The 18804-nt window shown below is 40.1% G+C and overlaps 2 protein-coding genes across 2 annotated transcripts in view; one reads left to right on the top strand and one right to left on the bottom strand.

Annotated features, from left to right (window-relative positions):
• GYS2 (glycogen synthase 2) overlaps nucleotides 1-4649 on the top strand; it is a 68503-nt gene extending 63854 nt beyond the window's left edge. Inside the window, exons 15-16 of the mRNA XM_073329679.1 lie at nucleotides 54-134; nucleotides 4341-4649. Coding sequence (XP_073185780.1) covers nucleotides 54-134; nucleotides 4341-4556 — 297 coding nt within the window. The 3' untranslated portion in view covers nucleotides 4557-4649. The remainder of the gene's footprint in view (nucleotides 1-53; nucleotides 135-4340) is intronic.
• A 4862-nt stretch (nucleotides 4650-9511) lies between these two features.
• Nucleotides 9512-16507, bottom strand: SPX (spexin hormone). Its single transcript, XM_073329673.2, has 6 exons — nucleotides 16502-16507; nucleotides 15512-15592; nucleotides 15341-15398; nucleotides 13852-13914; nucleotides 12850-12933; nucleotides 9512-9701 (listed from the first exon to the last, which is right to left on the bottom strand). The coding sequence occupies exons 1-6, from the start codon at nucleotides 16505-16507 to the stop codon at nucleotides 9643-9645; spliced, it is 351 nt and encodes a 116-aa protein (XP_073185774.1). The 3' UTR covers nucleotides 9512-9642.
• Between the last annotated feature and the right edge of the window lie 2297 nt (nucleotides 16508-18804).

The following is an 18804-nucleotide window of genomic DNA, read 5'->3' as shown; positions in this document are numbered from 1 at the left end:
GCCCAAGTCTTCATTGGGTTTTTGCACATGTAGACCTCTGTTTTCTATTGCAGTACTACATGCATGCCAGGCACCTGGCTCTGAGCAGAACTTTCCCAGATAAATTTGAGATGGAACCAAATGCTCCACCAAAGGTATGTCTATCCTTATAGGTGATTTTTGTCTGCATTTAATTACTGTCTTGAGAGAGAAAAAGAGAGGACAGATGAACAGTGTTTGGTTTAACCTAAGAGCGTAAAGAACTCAATATACTTTATTACAGTTAAGTTTTACCAAATTCTGATAGAGTGTATGGATGCCCAATAGAAAACCCCATGAACTAGAATACGGGGTCAGATTCTCAGCTGGTGCACACTAACTTTGATGGAACTATGCCAATTTAGGCCAGCTGAAGATCTGGCCTGTTGGGTAGAAACTGCTAATTTCTATTTTTGCTCCCCATAAAACCCATAGGAAGGGTGCTTTGCAGGCCCTCTGCAACAGGAGCTTTGAAGGGGCATTCTGGAAAAGGGTCTGGGGCAAGGAAGCAGGGTCTGCAAATAGATGCACATATACGCCCTGACCCAGCCTCTCTGCATATTCTCATGCAAATTATTTGTACTTCTGGCAGGAATAATCTGAATAGTTCACAGGAGGGGAAGGCTGAGGATGGAGTAAAGGCCACACATTCAATCTACTTTTGTAGCATACTGCATATATATGGCCTCATTTGGGGAGGCATTATGCTCAGTTCTAAATTTAGGAGCCAGGTTATTTAAAACTTAATCAAGGCACTTCATATGGCAATTCATTTTTTAAAAATAACAGCTAGTGATGGGGGCCCAAACCAAAACCCTTGATCCAGATTTGGATCTGGGTTGGCAATTGTGAACACTCAAAAATTTAGGAAAGTTCAGACTGAAGTTTTTTCAGCTCATACGCACCTACGTTCAGGAGTATTCAGGTTAGGAGGTTCGATTCTATCCCTCATATTGATATTTGAGAGGGATTTTTCAAACTGTTGCACTGATGTAAATCCAGTAATTCCACTAACCAGTTTACTTAGTGTAAATGGAAAATTTATCCTGGAAGTTTTGAGAATCTTGAAGTTGATGAGAGTTGGTTAAGGTTAGGGGTAAGGTTAGTGTTGGCACCTCACAATAGATGGGCTTGGACCACGTATTTTGGTTTTGGACCGAAAATTTAGATTTCAGTCAATCTCTATTAATAAGAAAGGTTTATGAAACGCGGGGGAATTTTAAAGGGAAAAGCAGAAGACACTTCTGAGACCAATTACCTCATAAAAATTAGAATATTGATCTACTTCATTGTTTTGCAGTTTGCTACATTTTATAGCTGCTGCAGGGGGAGTTAAATTCAGTGTTTTGAAATTAACGTGCATATTAGGAAGCTGGATTAATACTATTTTAGAACTCCTTCCAGACTATTAAGAGTTAAAGAGCATGACAGAAGACTTCGGAAACCTAATTTGCAATAAGATCTTAGAGCTGATTTATGATATGGCCTTGGTGTTATAATAATTTAGCCATGTGTGCAAAACCAGCCTTGAACTCCTCCAAAGATATGGGGAGTTGAAGGTTGTACCACATCTTATTCAAAAGGTAGTTTTCTGTAGATTGGCAATAAGGTCTCAGATGTCAGATTATAATACAGTAACTCCTCACTTAACATTGTAGTTACGTTCCTGAAAAATGCGACTTTAAGCAAATCCAATTTCCCCATAAGAATTAATGTAAATAGGGGAGGTTAGGTTCCAGGAAAAAAATTTTCACCAGACAAAAAACTGTATTTTATTTATACACACACACACACACACACACACACACACACACAGTATAAGTTTTAAACAAGCAATTTAATACTGTACACAGCAATGATGATTGTGAAGCTTGGTTGAGGTGGTGAAGTTAGAGGGTGGGATATTTCCCAGGGAATGCCTTCCTACTAAATGATGAACTAGCACTTGGCTGAGCCCTCAAGGGTTAACATGTTGTTAATGTAGCCTCACACTCTACAAGGCAGCACGAATGGAGGGAGGGGGGGACTGCATGGCAAACAGAGACACACACCCTGTGTGTAGGAGAGAGAGAGAATTGCGCATTGCCCCTTTAAGTACGCTGACACCATTCTAAGTACATTGCCTTTTAAAAAGATCAAGAAGTTGAGACAGCAGCTGTGGCCAGCAAGCTCTCTCCGTCCTGAACCCTGTCCTGTCCTCACCCTGCTCTATATGGAGATGGGGTAAGCGGGGGGCAGGAGTAGAGGGGAGGGGGACACCCTGACATTAGCCCCCCTTCTCCCCTCCCCTGCACAGCAAGCAGGAGGCTCCTGGGAGCAGCTCCAAGGCAGAGGGCAGGAGCAGGACATGGCAGTGGGGGGAGGGACAACTGAACTGCCAGCAATTGGTAGCCTGCTGGGCGGCTGCCGCACAGGGAACTTCAGGGAGGGGGGAGCTGGTAGAGGGGCTGCTGGTCCACCCTGGTTCCAAGCCCCCAGCAGCTAGCTGCAATGGGCTGCTCTTCCTGCAAGCAGTGGATAAAGCAGGCGGCAGCCAAACAACGTTAGAAGGGAGCACTGCACAACTTTAAGCGAGCATGTTCCCTCATTGATCAGCAACGTGACAACATTAACCAGGATGACTTTAAGTGAGGAGTTCCTGTACTTAAAGCTGAGAAGGGTATTTTGCATACAATCCTTATTTTTAACTACTAAAAATATTCCTCTTAGGGCGAAACTTTTCACACCAAGGGTTAACTTTTCAAAAAGCTGGACTCTGCTTTGTGGGGTGCAAATAGTGTTATGTGAGCAGCTAAGTACCTTAGGGGTGCCTGAAAGTACCTGCATGAACCAAAGTGAACTTGCAGTGAAATACAGGCACAACTCCAAGTGTGAAAACAGAGGCCTGACAAAGGCTTCACTTTTTGAATGATCTTTAATCTGTTTGAAACTGAATTTTATTATTTTTTTTTGTAGGGTTTGACAAACTGTATGTAGATTTGGGGGAGTTCTGGCCATTCTGAGTTACCAGATGGAAAATGAGCAGAACTCTTAATTTATAGATGCTTCTTTTGTTTTCCCACATCATTCCATTTTAAAACCTGCAGCTCTGTATTGCCATGAAGAATATGGACTTTTCCTGTTAAAATTTTATTTAAAATTCGCAGGTGCCTGGGCTAGATCATGCCTGACAGGCATGGCCTGGGGATAAAACAAATTGCACTGCTGCAAAGAGAGAGCCCCAGGATGCCTCCACGAGCTACTTCTCAAGCAAGGGGAGCACACCCGTTGCTATACTCCTTACGGGCTGCAGCTTACTCCCCCTGCTGCATCAGTATGGTTCTGCAGGCCACGGCTGAGAGTGCTAGGGTGTGCAGGACCCCAGAGGGGAAGGAAAAGGACAGCCCCTGCACTCTTCAGAATTCTGCCTGGCCCTTATGTAGGCTACACAGCAGATGGGGAACACCTCCATCCCACTTCACTTAGTTTTCATATGGCTCCTCCGTGTAAGTTGCATCAACTTTGACTCCCTATCACACAGGCAGTAAATAGACCGAAGGGAGTCTAAGTTTGGTGTATGGGGCAGGTGTGGCCTTCATTCCCTTATACACAGGGACCTACCACATTCACAGCGATGAAAAACATGTTGCAGACCATGAAATCTGGTCTTTTGTGTGCTTTTACTCTACACTATACAGATTTCATGGGGGAGACTAGCATTTCTCAAATTGGGGGTTCTGACTCAAAAAAGAGTTGCGGGGGGGAGGGGGGTGGCAGTCACAAGATTATCTTGTGGGGGCAGGGGTGTCACGTTATTGCCACTCTTACTTTCGTGCTGCCTTCAGAGCTGAGCATCCAGAGAGTAGCGGCTGTTGGCCAGGTGCCCAGCTCTCAAGGCAGCACCCCGCCAGCAGCAGTAAGTAAGGGTGGCAATGCCATGCCAGGCCACCCTTACTTCTACGCTGCTGCCTTCAGAGCTGAGTGGTGGGAGAGTGGCAGCTGCTGACTGAGGGCCGAGCTCTGCAGGCAGCAGCACAGAAGTAAGGGTAGCAATACCTCCTACAATAACCTTGTGACCCCCCACCCCCAACTCCTTTTTTGGGTCAGGACCTGTACAATTACAACACTGTGAAATTTCAGATTTAAATAGCTGAAATCCTAAAATTTACTATTTAAAAATCTTATGACCATGAAATTAACCAAAATGGACCGTGAATTTGGTAGAGCCCTACTTGTACATCAGTTTTGCCTTGGCCTTCTGGATATATTGACCTATCGTCACTCTGTGTAACTAAACTAGCTGCGCTGGTGTAATGTTTATTTGTTGCTTATGTCTCTGGCAGACGGAAGGTTTCAGGTACCCCAGGCCTTCATCAGTACCACCATCGCCTTCTGTCTCTCAGCATTCCAGCCCTCATCATAGCGAGGATGAAGATGAGGATGAAAGATACGATGAGGATAAAGAGGCCGAAAGAGACAGACAAAACATAAAGTCACCTTTTTCCCTCGGAGCACTGCCACAAGGAAAGAAAAAGCAGTATGGAGAATATAGGAACTGAATTCCTTTGCTGTCACCGCAACATGCTCTTCATCCACTAAAGAGCATCCAAGTGTAGGCTAGTCAATCTCTGTGTTAAGGGCAGTGCAGTGTGGTTAGGGAATCTTAAACAGACATTACTTGGGTTAAACTATTTGAAAACCTAATTATGTTTTACCTTACAAGTAAATGGTAATTCTCCTCTCTACTTTGAAGGTAGAAGACGAGATTTTTCCAAGCTTATTTAACCTAGAGAATGTGACAAACTCCGTGTGATAGCTCCAGCTAGATCGCACGTCCCGTAGATCAGATTTTTGTCTGTGTAATTATTTGAACTTAGCTGTAATCCATGAAGACAGGTCCATTATAGTCATTCCAAATGAATACCCTACTCCCATCCCTTCCTCTCCCCTTGCAAACAGACATCACCTTTGAGCCCTGAATTGGAACATTTTGGAGAACTAGTTACCTGGGAAAACCTTGTCAGGGTTTTAAAAAAAAAATATTGAAAAGAAAATGGTATGTTTTTCTTCTGCTGTTTCTCCTATTCTAAATGTGCATCATTTTCCGAAAGTTTTTAAAGTGCACAGAAATCTCTTGGTGCTGCTTGTGGGAAAATTATCTGGTGTTACTCCGTGGGCATTTGCATTTTCAGATGAAGTCATCTGATGGAGTTGTCTAGAGCCACAAAAAACAGCCCACTTTTTTCAATTTCTTTTGAATGCTCTGTTTTATTGCATTTTTACTCTCTCCGCTGAGGTTTGCTGATGAAGTTTGGGGAGAAAAATTAATGTGATTTGTCTCAAGCAAGCTATAAAATCCCTGAAAATGATTCCTTGCCTCTGTGAATAAATCCACATGCCACATTGTGATAGGATAACAGTGTTTTCAAAAATCTAAATTTTAAAGGTGATGACCTTACCTCTATCTGTTAATGGGAAATTTCCAGGACAAGATGACCTCCTATAGAACTACCTGAGTTAGCAGTGTTCATTAGTTAGCTGTGGTACCACCAGAGACAACTGAGGTCAAGGCGCTTTTTTGCTAGACATTGTGCAGTCACATAATGAGAGATAGTCCTTCCCCAGAAGAGCTCACAGTCTAAGTAGACAAACTGTAAGAGGGGAAACAAAGGCACACAGTGGTGCACTGATTCACTCAAAATCACCACACAGCAGATCATCAGCAGAAAGGGGAACAGAACCAGGTCTCCAGAGTCCTAGTCCAGAGCTCTATTCAGCAGACAAGACTGCCCCTTCTTATTGTAATGCAGAGAAAATAAATGGGCCCAGCTCTTGTACCCTCCGTACTAAATGTGGGAGGTTGCCCTTTAAAATATCTGACCAAACCCCTCAAATGAAAGGTGCAACGTGAAAAAAAATAAGAGGAGTGAACTTGAAATAATGAGTAGTGCTTTCCTGTAAGGTGCAATGCTATGTCAAAGTCTGCCCTGACTTACCCTGGTCCCATAGAACCCTAATGAGTTCAGCAGGCAAGCCAAGGCAGCATTGTCTGTGGAGTTCTCTTCAGTTTCTATGCTCCGGTATATCTGAGGTAAATGAATTACAGGAATAAGTTGTGAGAGTATAATTTTCAAAAGTGCCTAAGTCCTATTTTCAAAAGAGAATTAGGCCCAGATCCTCAAAGGAACTTGGGCATTAAATCAATGGGAACTAAGTGCTTAAATACATTTAGGTCTTCAGCACTTAGGAGTGAATTACAATGAAACTTAGGCTCCAGAATGCCTACGGACCAGATTCTTAAAGGTATTTAGGTGTTTAAAGATGGAGATAGGCCCTCAGTGGGATTTTTAAAAGCATATAGGCCCCATTGGGAGTTACTTCTGAAGTCACTTGTTAAAATGGGATTTAGATTTCTAACTCACAAAGGTGTTTTTTAAAATTATACACCTAGAAGAAAACACCAGGTTTCTATGACACAAAGATAAATGTGTGTATCACATCAGTCACTGCCCGTGAAATGATGATGAAGAAAAGAAAAATAACAAACAATAAGATGACATTTTTCATGAGAACTTATGTTGCAAAATGATGAAAGCCAAATATAAATACCCATTTTGTTCAGAAAACTTTCTGAATGGGGGTGGGGCAGGGGAGAACAACTGGATTTCATCACAAAGCTGTTCATAATGAATATTATTCCTTGCTCTAGTAATTTCTTTTTACTCACTTAAACTACCCATGCAGCTTCACTAGGATACAACAGATCATACTCTCAGCGGGTACAAGTGGGCAATGTGCTGTTCACTTAATAGAGCTACCATCTAGAGCTGAGCAGAAAACATGTTTCCCATCTTGCAAGAAGTTTCAAGATTTTTGAAAAGTATTTTCACACTGACCTAGCATGAAAAGTCAAAATCTGGACAACATTTTCTAACCAAAACATTGAAAAATGTCATATTGGGTCAGAATTTTTTTATTTTTTTATTATTATAAGTTAACTTAAATTTCGAAACAAAAATGTCATTGTGACCTGAAAATGGAACTTTCATTTTGAAAGTGTTGAAAAGGGACATTTCTTCCCAAACTTTTTTTTCCCCAAATCTTTTCTAAACAGGAAATTTGTCAAAATTGACCTTTTCCCATAAACTCTTTTAGTTTTGACAAATCGACATTTTCCGACATACATGCTAAGTCAAAAATTTACTGACAAGCTCTACTGCATTAAAACAACTTAACTCATTCTTTCTGGATCTGTCCCACAGAGTTGCAATGAGCAACATACATGATCCAATGTGCAGATTCCCACAAGATTAAATCCTATACCCATTTTCAGCCATGGCCCCAGTATGTAAGACCATTGGGGAAAATAGTGAGTTGGCTTGTGCTCAAATGCCAAAAATATCCCAATGACACCCAGCTCTTTGTTTCAATCCCATCAGACTCACACACTGCAGTCAACTGACCAGCTTCCTACACAATTGGATGAAAACCAGTTGACTCAAGCTTCACCCAGAGGAGAGTGAGATGATGCTGGTAAAAAGGAGAAAAAAACAAAACACCTTTGATGATCTGGCAGAGATCCCTCTATCTAGGACACTGTCCTCTGCTTATCAAAGTCACGCATGGTCTCTTGACTCCCTTCTATAACTAGATGCCCCAAGCAGCCTACTTTCTCACATGAATACTGTCTCCTTTCCCACAGTAGCCAAAGTGATCTATGCCTCACACCACTAGGCTTACTCATTTTAATTCTGCCCTGAATGTTAGAGGTGGTTTTCAAGAGCATGATGTGTTTTAAATATTACCAAACATTTTTGCCTTTTGATCGTATGAAGGTAGTAAGGACTTAAAATAAGCATTCACCTAAGACACCAGCTCACCAAAGGTCAGCCCCCATTGATTTAATCTCATTATTGGGTCACTAATTGGCATCTGACAAACTTGGCAGTAGTTAGCTGTCATATTGAAAACATGAAGGCTCCAAGAACAGCTCATTTCCAAGTAAGGCAGACCTTTTATTTATTTTCATGACATTTGTAAGGAATTGTCCACGCTAGTGGGCATGGACCTACAGTAAAACATAAAAAAGTCCATTAATCTTGAATATAGCTAATGTTTTTCTGTAGCTCTGAAATGTTCAGGCACATGAAGGTTAGGATAATCTAACAGATCAGTAGATACATAACCCCTCTACTTTTCTCCAAGGTACGGTACAACCCCAGCTCATGCCAAAAAAAAATACAGAAACACCTGAGGCATTCAGATTAGACTTCATCCAAAGTCCTTTGAAGTAAATAAAAAGATTCCCATTGACTTCATTTGGGCTACAGCTGAAGCCCGTAAGTGGGATTTTGAATGAATGGAGTGATCTAACACCCCCCATGCCTGGGTGATTTAGCTCTGTTTCAAAAACCAGGATTTGGTCGTAGTCCATCGAATAATTTCCCCCAAAACTGATTAAAAATTTAGCTAAATTACCAGAAGTATCAATCAACACATCAAAGAAATTAATTCCTCCATTATTTCAGCTGTGTTGTTTTCAGGCATGTGGGAAACAACATTGCATTGATTGCAAATTAGTGGCATTAATCAATGCTGACATCATGAGACAGATCACAGGCAAATGGTTTTGAAAAAAAAAGAAACCTAGTTGCTGGGACACAAGTATCCTGCGGCTATTCTTTACTTACATAACTCCAGAACACTTTCGGTAATTACCATATAACTACATAGCAATGTGAAACATGTCCAGATCAGTGTGGAATAGCAATTAGCTAATTCAAGTGTAATTCCTATATTGCAGCTCAGAAAGCAAATAAGTAAATACATCAATTGCATAAAAATGTGTAATTACATATATTTTCGTGCAATTTCCCTATTGCCATTTGTGGCTAGATTTACTGCTGGCACAACACCACAAACTTCAGCTGATAACAGTGGTGAATTTATCCCATGATCATTAGGAAGGCTCCCAATCCTGGTAAGAATTACACATGTGCATATCTTTATACACTGTGAATAGTTTGATGGGATTACTCACAGTATATAAAAGATAAGCATATATTTTAATTTTGCAAGATTAAGGCCTAGATAGGTAGCCTGTTGATTGTTCACTACAGTATGAAATATCTCCAGCAGAAATCACCTGCTTTGCTGCTCCATATACTAGACGCATTCTAATACTTCATTGATTTAACTGGAACATCAATAGACTGCAAGAGCACTGCAGGTGGATTGCAGGACCAGTAATGTGGTGGTGAAAGAGTCAGCTGCTGTCATAGGTTAAAAAGTGTTTACGTGCACAGTTGGTTGGAATATGGTGAAAGTTTTTCCATGAGAAGGTTTTGGAAAAATTATCAAAAACAATTCAATACCGATATGATGTCTGGGTCCTGTAAGCTAAGACATTCCAGTGGTTTTTAAATTTTGGGTGGCACGCAATGAGGTTTAAGATAGGAAATCAAATTTAAAATAGTTTCCGTACTGAACAATAACCTTTAATCAGTTTGCATTCAAAATGCAAAAATGGCTCCAAGCTTTATTCCTTCAGAACACAGGCGGAGTCAGATGTATCAGAATATTTTGCTTACATAGACCATGGGTTCAAGGGAGATGAATAGGCATGTTGATGCAACTTGAAATATTTCACCAGTTTAATAGATTGTCTGTTAAGTATCCAGGGTGATCGTTGGTTTCTTCTTCAGCTGCAAGACAATAAAGACAAGATATGAGCTGCATGAAAGGAAAAGTCTTAAAACACAGGAAGTTCAGCTGCTAAAGTGACAGAGAAACCTGAGACATACCCCTATTATATGTAACTATCTGGGGAAAAACAGGGGGCTTTGTGATGTAAGTAGTGATGATTTATGTTTTCTGTGTTACTGGACTTTTAAATACAAGATGATTGCCTGCTTGCTAGAAGCCAGGGCTATATATTATGTCAGGATGGAGGATCTTAAAGACAATAAAAGAAACAACATTTCTGGGAAGGAGATAGCAGTGTATTTGTTCTTTCGTTGGGCATTCTCCTTAATCTTTAATCAAAAATAAAAATCATCTAGGTTGAAAATGCATGCCTTACTCTATGCACTCTGACTCTGTCATCCCCTAGCACACTAAAAGGTCATGTTTTTCTGTACGGGGTTTTCATAAAAGCTGTAACCAGACTCTTCACGCAGGAGTTAATGTAATCAGAGTTAAATAATAAATCAGAACAACCAGAAGAGTAAGTTTGGGCGTATAGAGGAGGGGGAAAATACATTTTTTTTCTGTTGAGATTTGGGTCATTTAGCAGGGGAAGGCTCTCACACCAGGTATGAGAGCAGATTGAAAAAAGGGGGAGGGGGGAGCATAAAATTCTAAAATTTCTAAGTATTTCATAGGTTTCAGAATTTAACCCATTTTTCATTTTCTTGAAATTCTTTCCTCAGTTGTTTCCTCAAATTTTTTTGCTTATACAAATGAAAACAAAAGTCTGTAAAGTTTGATACAAATGGCAATGAAAAAATTATAGTAAAAAAGTCAATTTGTTGTTTTTGTGGGCAGAATTTTTGTGTGTGTGTGTGTAAAACTTAGCTCTGATAGCAAGATTATGAAGGACAGGAAGAAGAATGGAGCTAGATTAAAAGGGGGAGCATGGGGAGGAACAGAAAGAAACCAGGGGCCAGATCCTCAACTTGTAAAATGTCAGAACTTTATCCACTTCAACTGAGTTATTAAAGTTTACACCAGCTAAAGATCTGGCCCAGCGTCTGTATGGTGGAGTAGTGTAAACTCAGGGAAAATTTAAAATTAAGTAATTTTGAACTGGCTCTTGAAATGAAGGGGAAGCTGGGGGGTGGGGTAGGATGAGAGGTTAAATGGTTACATAAGCACTGTGTTTGACAGCTATGTTTCTGTAACAATCTTTTGTGACACTAGATCCATGGTCAAGTATGTTGACCACCACAATTAAATCCATGTTGAGTGACATTCACCTTTGTGCAAAGGGCCCACAGAAAACTTACACACCAGTGAATTCCCACTTTTTATTTTGAGGGCTTAAATGATGAATAGGTTTTGTATTTGCTCTCGGTAAAGGAGGGAATTGGATGATAAGAGTCTTACCTTCCTTTCTGATTTCTTTGCAAAGAAGAAAAGTACTTAGGGCTCAATTCTATAGGGGGTAGAGCGCTCTGGCCTTAGACTAGCACAACACATATGCATGCGCTTATCTTTAAAGAAGTCCTGTTGACCTGTTTAGGCTATTGATGGTTTAATTAAGCACATCCTGAAGCACTTTGCTGGATTGCAAGCAAAGCGCTCAGCACCTTGGAGGAGCAAGCCCTTAATAAAGATAAGGAATTGGTGAGTTGTGGCAATTAACATTTCCAGCCACACATGCTTAATCAGGTCTGTCGTATCTCCTATTTTCTGGTTATAAGGCTGACACTGTGGTTCCTTTTTTCTTTGTGAACAATAACAAACTGGAAAATACAGTTAACTTTCTTTTACAGGGCTTGAACTTGATGTGGTTTCCTGCTGTCATTAGTAACACACAAGGCCAAATTCACTAGGTTCACAAATTCACCTTCAGCCTGCACACTGTGTACAAGATACTATGTTTAATATTAAGACCTTTCACTCGGTTCTGCCATTTTTGCTCGGGCAAAACCCTTGTTGACTTTTTAAGTTGAGGGGAGTTTTGCCTGAGGCAGAATAGAAGACCTGAACGCTTTTCTTAATATTAAGCACAACATATTGGGAGTTTTGCCAGAAAAGGACAGGACTGGGCCCAGTACAAGCGCATACATATAGCGTGAGATTTTGTGATGGGCTTGTTTTTACTATGTAAAGAAGGTGTGTTCTTAACTCACGTTAGGTAACCTGAGGCAAAATTCTAGTGAAGACAAGACAGTTTGTAGTGTTCAAATGAGTTAGCAGGTTGAGTAAAAGGCTATGGGAGACTATAGGGTTTACCTTGACTTGCTAACACATGTAAAAACTACAGACTGCCTTGTCTCACTAGGTTTTTCCCTCAGATTAGCTAACTCGAGTAAAGAGCACACCTTTTTTTCATAGTGAAGACAACGCTGCAGAGGCAGAGCATAGAATTCACTGCCCACAAGAGGCTAAGGGGACTTTAAGCCACCTTGGTGCCTTCCCAATCCTAGGCTGTTCCAGGGACTGGCAAAACCCCCAGCATAATTGACACAGCTCTGGGTGCCTGTCTAAGTTACCACAGCCTCCTGCGGCTTCCTATGGACCACAGCGCTGCTTGGTTTTGCCACAGCTCTGTGTGCTGCAGCCCCACCTCCTGCCCCAGCCTTTCCCTCAACATACCCCCTATGCCAGGGCATTGTGGGGTCCTTGGGAGGCAGCTTTAGCACCGTCATCCACAGTGCCTGTGGTGTGGCTTTTAGGGCTTTTTCACATCAGCCCAATGTACCCGGTGTAAAGGAGCCAGAGGCGGGGGTACAGATCTCGCCCGTGAACTGTATTCTTCAGAAACAGGAACCCAAAAGAGGAGTTTGCTATTGGAATGTCAAGTCACTATAAACAGTCCCTAGAGCCCAAACAAACAAGTGTCAAGATAACAAGAAGTGAGTCCAGAATTATGGTGGTGAAATTAACCAACAGAAATGAGAAAAGCAAACAGCAAAGCAGGATAAGCCAACATTTATCCTTCCATCAGTTCTCAGATATATGTTCCAATCTCTCTTACTGTAACCTCTAATACAATATACGTGAGGGCATAGTTTCTACTTGTAATCAGCCAAATGAGATCTTCTCAGATTCATTTTAAAGCATTAATAAATGGAGTATTCATAAACCCTTTAGAAGCGCAGAGTGTAAAATAAATGATGCATTTACCTTCTTGTGCTTTCCGTAAGGAGTTAAGAAATATTTCTGCAGCCTCCGACAGAGCTATAGGATTTGTATTTTGGCTGCGTGTTTCTGGAGAGACAAAGCCAACACACTTTCTCAGATCTAAACCTATACCAATGAAGCACAGTTAGCCAATGTGTGTCTGCAAAATTTCTGCATTTCACATTCTGCCCTTGCTTTTTTTTAAACTTTACAAGTTGAGAACAAAAGGGACACTTTTAAAAAATATATATTTTTATAGGCTGTTTCAGTCACTTTCTATACAATTCTCTGCCTGAAAATAGCCCATTAAGTCACTAAGAGAAAACAACCTCATAATCTTCTTAAAGAGAGGGAAACAAATGTAATTCTTCCTAAAGCCTCCTTACAGCGTGAAAGGTACATTCTCTTTTTGCATACATTTGTTATCTAATTGCAAGGTTCAGTTTGCACCATAAATATAGTCTAAATGAGTGTTTTCTCTACCGTCATAGTTTGACACATTACAGTAATCAAGAACATACCTTTATTTTATTTTACTTTTTGCCAACAAAGAGAGAAAGTTAAAGGGGTCTGCTTGTTCTCTCGCTTACACCAAGTAAATCAGGAATAATTTAGTGTAAGATGATGCATTTAAACTGGCGTTAGTGAGAGGAGATTTAGGCTGTTAGTCTCTCCAATGAGATTTTTGAAATGATTAAGCTATTCAACTCTTAATATTCACTGCTCCTTTGAATTTGATTCTAACAAAACAAAACATTAAAAAGTAGCTTCCCTCAGTTTAATTTTTCCCATTTTCTCCTCCTCCCATGAGAGAATGTTTTGTTTACTGTTAAACTGAAGCTTTCTGCATTTCTTATGCACCTGCTGTTCACATCCACCTGATCAATTCTGATGCACATCATTTTTGGGAGGGAATGAGGGTTATAATATAATATATAATTATATTATATAAGGAATAATATAATAGTTTTTCCCTTTAAAAAAAACATTTCCAGATGAGCTTACCTAGCTGCAATCTGTCATAGAGGTCCTTCCTCTGGCTCTCATCTGAGATGAATCGACGTCCCTCTAATAAATCAATGGAAAGGGGGTGAAAACAAAGCACCATACCCATGTGAACCATAACTAGAGATCCCTAAAATAGTAATTTCAAACTGTTTTATAATAACATTTATACAACCATACAAACTTTCTAGTGATATATATCTCCATCTGTCTGAGATCCGTTGATTTCAGCGCAATCTAAATCATAGAACAGAATGTTTTATCGGAGCTACATTCTGTTCCAAAGGGCTGATGATTTTCAGCCTTTTCCATTGTTTTATTAACTTTTTCTAGGAGTTGCAGGTGAAATTTACCAGCCTCTTCTTTCACATGCCTTTGCTGTGCTACATCCCTGACACCCTATAAATCAACTGCTTTTAAAGGAACATTGTCATTTTTTAAAAAGAAAATATGTGATACTCAAACAAATTACTTTGAATGTGTCAGTAATAGCAATAAACAGATTAGTAAAATTACAACACATTATTAAAAATATCAGTTTGTTTTTAAACCAGGGGCCAAATTCTCTGCTGGCATAAATGGAGGCAGCTTTCTTGACTTTGGTGAATTTTCTCCCATTTGCAAATATTTTGGCCCTTTATTTTTTAAAATTATTTATGCTGTTTGTGTTTTGCATTTCTATGAGTGTAGACTGTGAAATTGATTTTTTTTTTTTTGTCTATAGGAAATTTTACTGTTAGATTCTCATTGCTGTATTGTTTGGGTGGCAAACACAATCCAAAATGTTTATTTTGTTGTGTTGTTTTTTTTAAAAAAAAGCTGTTTCCATTGGATTGTTTAAAAAAATGGTAAAATTTCCATTGGATCATAGTTTTTTTCTTTAAACCACAAAATTTCAATTTGGATCAAAATTTGATTATTAAGCACTATCCCTTTAATGCTGGACTAACAAAAATAGATTCATTTACAGAATGCACTACCAAGATATAGGTAACACTGTCTTTCCATCCTTGATAGCAGATGTCTCTTGTGGTATGAATTCCCAGCACAAGCCAAAAGGTTTGTATTAGAAAATTCTGCTACCCTGTTGTTTGTGGAGATGCTTTAATAAAGCACAGGCGAGAACAAGGAATAATTAAATATATCAAATGTATGTTAAGTCTTTTAAAAATCAGTGTCAGAAGGGAAAGTTATTTTTTCCAGTAGATTTAACAACCAACCTGTAATTACATTTCTTTTGGAAATGTTTAAGCATTTTTTGTTCCAAAATTACAATTGTTTTTCTTCACAAAAAACAATAGCAATGCTTTCAAGGTAAGAAGGGATCACATTTAACACATCCCTATGATCCTTTGAGCTTCCATCTCCACTCCCCTCCCCTGCTATTTACTACCCCTCAGTTTTCTGCTTGTGTTGAATAAAGCATATAAAGAACAATCCATTGGTAGAGACGTTACATTCCTTAAAGCTGAAATAGCTTGGGACTTACGTGCACCCTTTAAATAGAGCATAGCCTGAGGAGTCCAGTTTCTTCTTTGGAAGTGACCCTTCACACCAAAGGAGAGAAAAGTGACCTGTTATCACAGCCCCGTCACTAACAACAACAACCACCTGTGAGAGTTATTAATGCATGTACATTCATTTAGATAAAGCACTTTACCTGAGGAGCACTCCAGGAGTAAGAGATGAAAGAAGCTGCAAGGAACAGGGCTATGGCAGGAGCTGTCAGTCTACGTAATCCCTGCACAGGACAAGCAACCACAGGGACATGAGAAATTGCACCCTTTCTGCTCAGCTTCATCTTCTGATGTTATTCCAGACCCCCTTTGCTTCTAAAATCCCTCTCTTCCACTGATTACATCACAGCCAAGCCACATCAAATTTAAGGAGAGGTTGGATATTAATATCAGACCATGTGAAGTTCCCTTATGGATGTAAATTACCATTGACATGAGAACTTTGTATGCTTTCTTTTACAAATATGCAAGGTCCTCAGACACTGCGGTGATGGACACCGTCTATAAACCCAGAGAGAGAGGTTAGATAATATAAATCACCAGTTTACACTAAACCCTGGATGATAATGAGATGATAGGCAAATATTTCTATATTCCAATGTAGGGGACTTGGCATTTTAAAAACAGTAAGGCAGATCACTGCTTTCTCGGTAAGTAACCATTGTTAAACTTAGTGTCAGATTTACATTAACCAGGATATTGACTGATCATACAAATGTTATTGTAAACACATACTAAAATCTTGGGTTTTGCACACTGACCCAGCACTTGCAAAGGAATATACCAAACACAAATCCTATGTAAAGCAAGCTGAATCTCTACTTTGTATACACAAAGCAAGCCTTGTTTTTCATGCATTGATGCATGTGACAAGTAAGTGATAGCATACAGCTATCATGACTCACAGATGTTTGTTTGATCCTGTCTGTTTTAGAAGTTGTGCTGTTAATGGCTTAATCTGCTTGGTTTACAGTACACTGAAAATCACCATAACATTTTTTCTTGTTTTCTAACTTAAAAATAAAACCTTACAAACCACCCCCATTGTTCCTAAAATAATACATACAACTAAAACTGTAGGAGAAACTACTATTTACCAAAATGTTTCCAAGTATCAAAAGCTTCTTACTTACCTTCATACTTAGTTCCCCTGTAAATCAGTAGTCTTGGATAGGGTGAGCTAGGATTGTGTGTTAAGAGATTTGATCTGGTTGCAATTTGGGGTTCCCTTTTTAAGTCTTCTGAGTAAAAATCCCCACCCCCTTTACAGTAGAGTGGAGGACTCTAAAGGGACCTCTTGTCAGTCCTGGCGATGGAGAAGTAGAAGGTCTGATGCCTCCTCAGGGGGACTTGCAGACTTGCAGGGAGTCAGGGAAATGATTGAAGGGCGGACCCCACAGACATGGAGATTCACCCCATTAGCCAGGCGACTTTCTGAATACATCAATATCACCGTCAAAACTTCTCCCACAAATTTCCCAGTAAAACCTCACTGTCATGCAGGACGATCAATAACTGCAGCCAGCAGCAAATATTAATAAGGATAACGAGCTCTTGCTTTGGGTAACCTATCTATTGTGTATCAGGTTGGCGTAGATTGCGGCAACTAAAAAGCGATCCTGCCGAAAAGTTAGTAAATTATTTTCAAGCGTCACAATCTGCCAAGGTGTGAGACAAGAGAGACTGAAAAAAGCCAGCATGGCCAGTGTAGCCAGTTTTAATGCTGGCTAACATAATAGGAATAAGTCTCTTCTTTTTTTCTGTCGCACTCTTGCCTATTGTTTTGTCACAGCCAAGCAAAACCAAAAGGATAAGTAGAATTTTTAAACCATTAAAGCCTTACTTCCTTTGCAGTCTTGACAGTCACAACTACATGGAGGGGCTGGAGTAAAAGCCCAGTTCATGGAACAAACCTTCCTTGAGTAGTTAGAGGCACAGAACAACCCAGACAACCATGAAAGAACAGGAATCTGAAGAATTAAGTGTCAGACCCTGAAATTAAGGGTCCTTGTATAAATGATTAATAAATGTTACAAGCACATTAAATACATGACAGGTATGTGTTACGGATTACTATAAGGACACTAGTAGATGTAATAGAATGATATAAGTCATGGTTATAAGCATTTTATTGGCCTATTGGATTCTATAGCAATCTATAATATTTGAGTAAACATTTGTCAAAACATCTATTCATCATCAACCTTGTATAAACAATGTACAAATACACCCTTTATATAAAGAGTGACTACATCAGATACTGGTCACTCTCAGTGACAAGATACTGAACTAGATGGATCACTGGTTTGATCTAGTCTGGCAATTCCTATCCCTCTAGGGAAGGGAGTAAATATTCTTACATTCTAATCCCAGCTTCAGTACCAACTGCCTGCATGGCAAGCGTCTTCACTTCGGTGCCTACATTTCCTCGTCTGTAAAATGGGATCAATACTTCCCCAACAGGGGTCTCGTGAAGGGAATGTCCAGAGAGCCAAGTGAGCAGATGAGCAACAGAAGAGGCAAGAATAACAGTAAAAATAGTGCTGTTCTCATGGATAGGGTTGTTACTGTGCATATTTATTAGGTGACCGGGCTTGCGGTCAAAGCAAAAAGAGTCTTCCTAGCTTGTGATAAATATGTGCTCGTATGGAGACATGGGTGGGCAATGTGCAGATGGATTTTGTTAAGGTCCCTACCTTTGCTGACTTTTGGGCTTCTTTGGCCGTGGTTGCCCTCTTCAAGGGCTGCCTATGCCAGTACTACGCTTAAGCACAATGCCACTAGTAGGTGGAGAGCAGCCACACTTTTGCTGAAGGGGGACGCAGTTACGTCCTCTGGAGATGAGGCTGTGGCTGTAGAAGAGTCAGACTTCATGACAGATACTGGGCAAGGTTGGGTAACAGTGGTACAGAGTTGGGGTCCTAGTTGTGTTGTGGGTGCAAGAAATAAGGGGGCAGCTTAGATTATGTCCTCACACAACCAAGGTGGTAGTGGTGGAACTGCATCAGCAGTCTATGTATCTGTATCTTTTAGAAAAGATAAGTCACCATGCACCCTTAACTGGCAGAAGGGATTCTACTTGCATCTTCTACGAGTTGAAGTTTCTAGTCTTGTCAACATCTTCTTGTCCATGACAGAACAGGGACACTCCTCTGGATGTTCAAGCCCTGATCTTAAAGAGGGGCTTTCTGGGTTGCATATCATTTAACAATTACACACACAGAAATGCTAAAGCTAGGCAGTAGCCATTCATTTATGTGGTGTAAAAGTGGCTCGGTACAGTCTTTGCTTCCATTTATACTGCAGAGACAAAATTAAAATTCTGCAATAATCAGTAGAAAATTAAACTCATGTCTACAGTATTTCATCTGTGGATACAGACAGCCAAACTGAATATTTTACAAAACAGATGTAGGAGCAATGAAGATTGTTGGTA

This window comes from Lepidochelys kempii, chromosome 1, assembly GCF_965140285.1.
Source record: "Lepidochelys kempii isolate rLepKem1 chromosome 1, rLepKem1.hap1, whole genome shotgun sequence".
Classification (NCBI taxonomy): Eukaryota; Metazoa; Chordata; order Testudines; family Cheloniidae; genus Lepidochelys; species Lepidochelys kempii.
This window is presented reverse-complemented; position numbering and strand designations above follow the sequence as displayed.

Excerpts from the sequence above, each read along its gene's own strand:
- SPX (XM_073329673.2), bottom strand. Across the intron at positions 13,915-15,340 it reads GCTCTATTTAAAGGGTGCAC|AGGGACGTCGATTCATCTCA; the intron begins GTAAGTCCCAAG and ends TTGATTTATTAG. Across the intron at positions 12,934-13,851 it reads CTATGACAGATTGCAGCTAG|AAACACGCAGCCAAAATACA; the intron begins GTAAGCTCATCT and ends TTGTCTCTCCAG.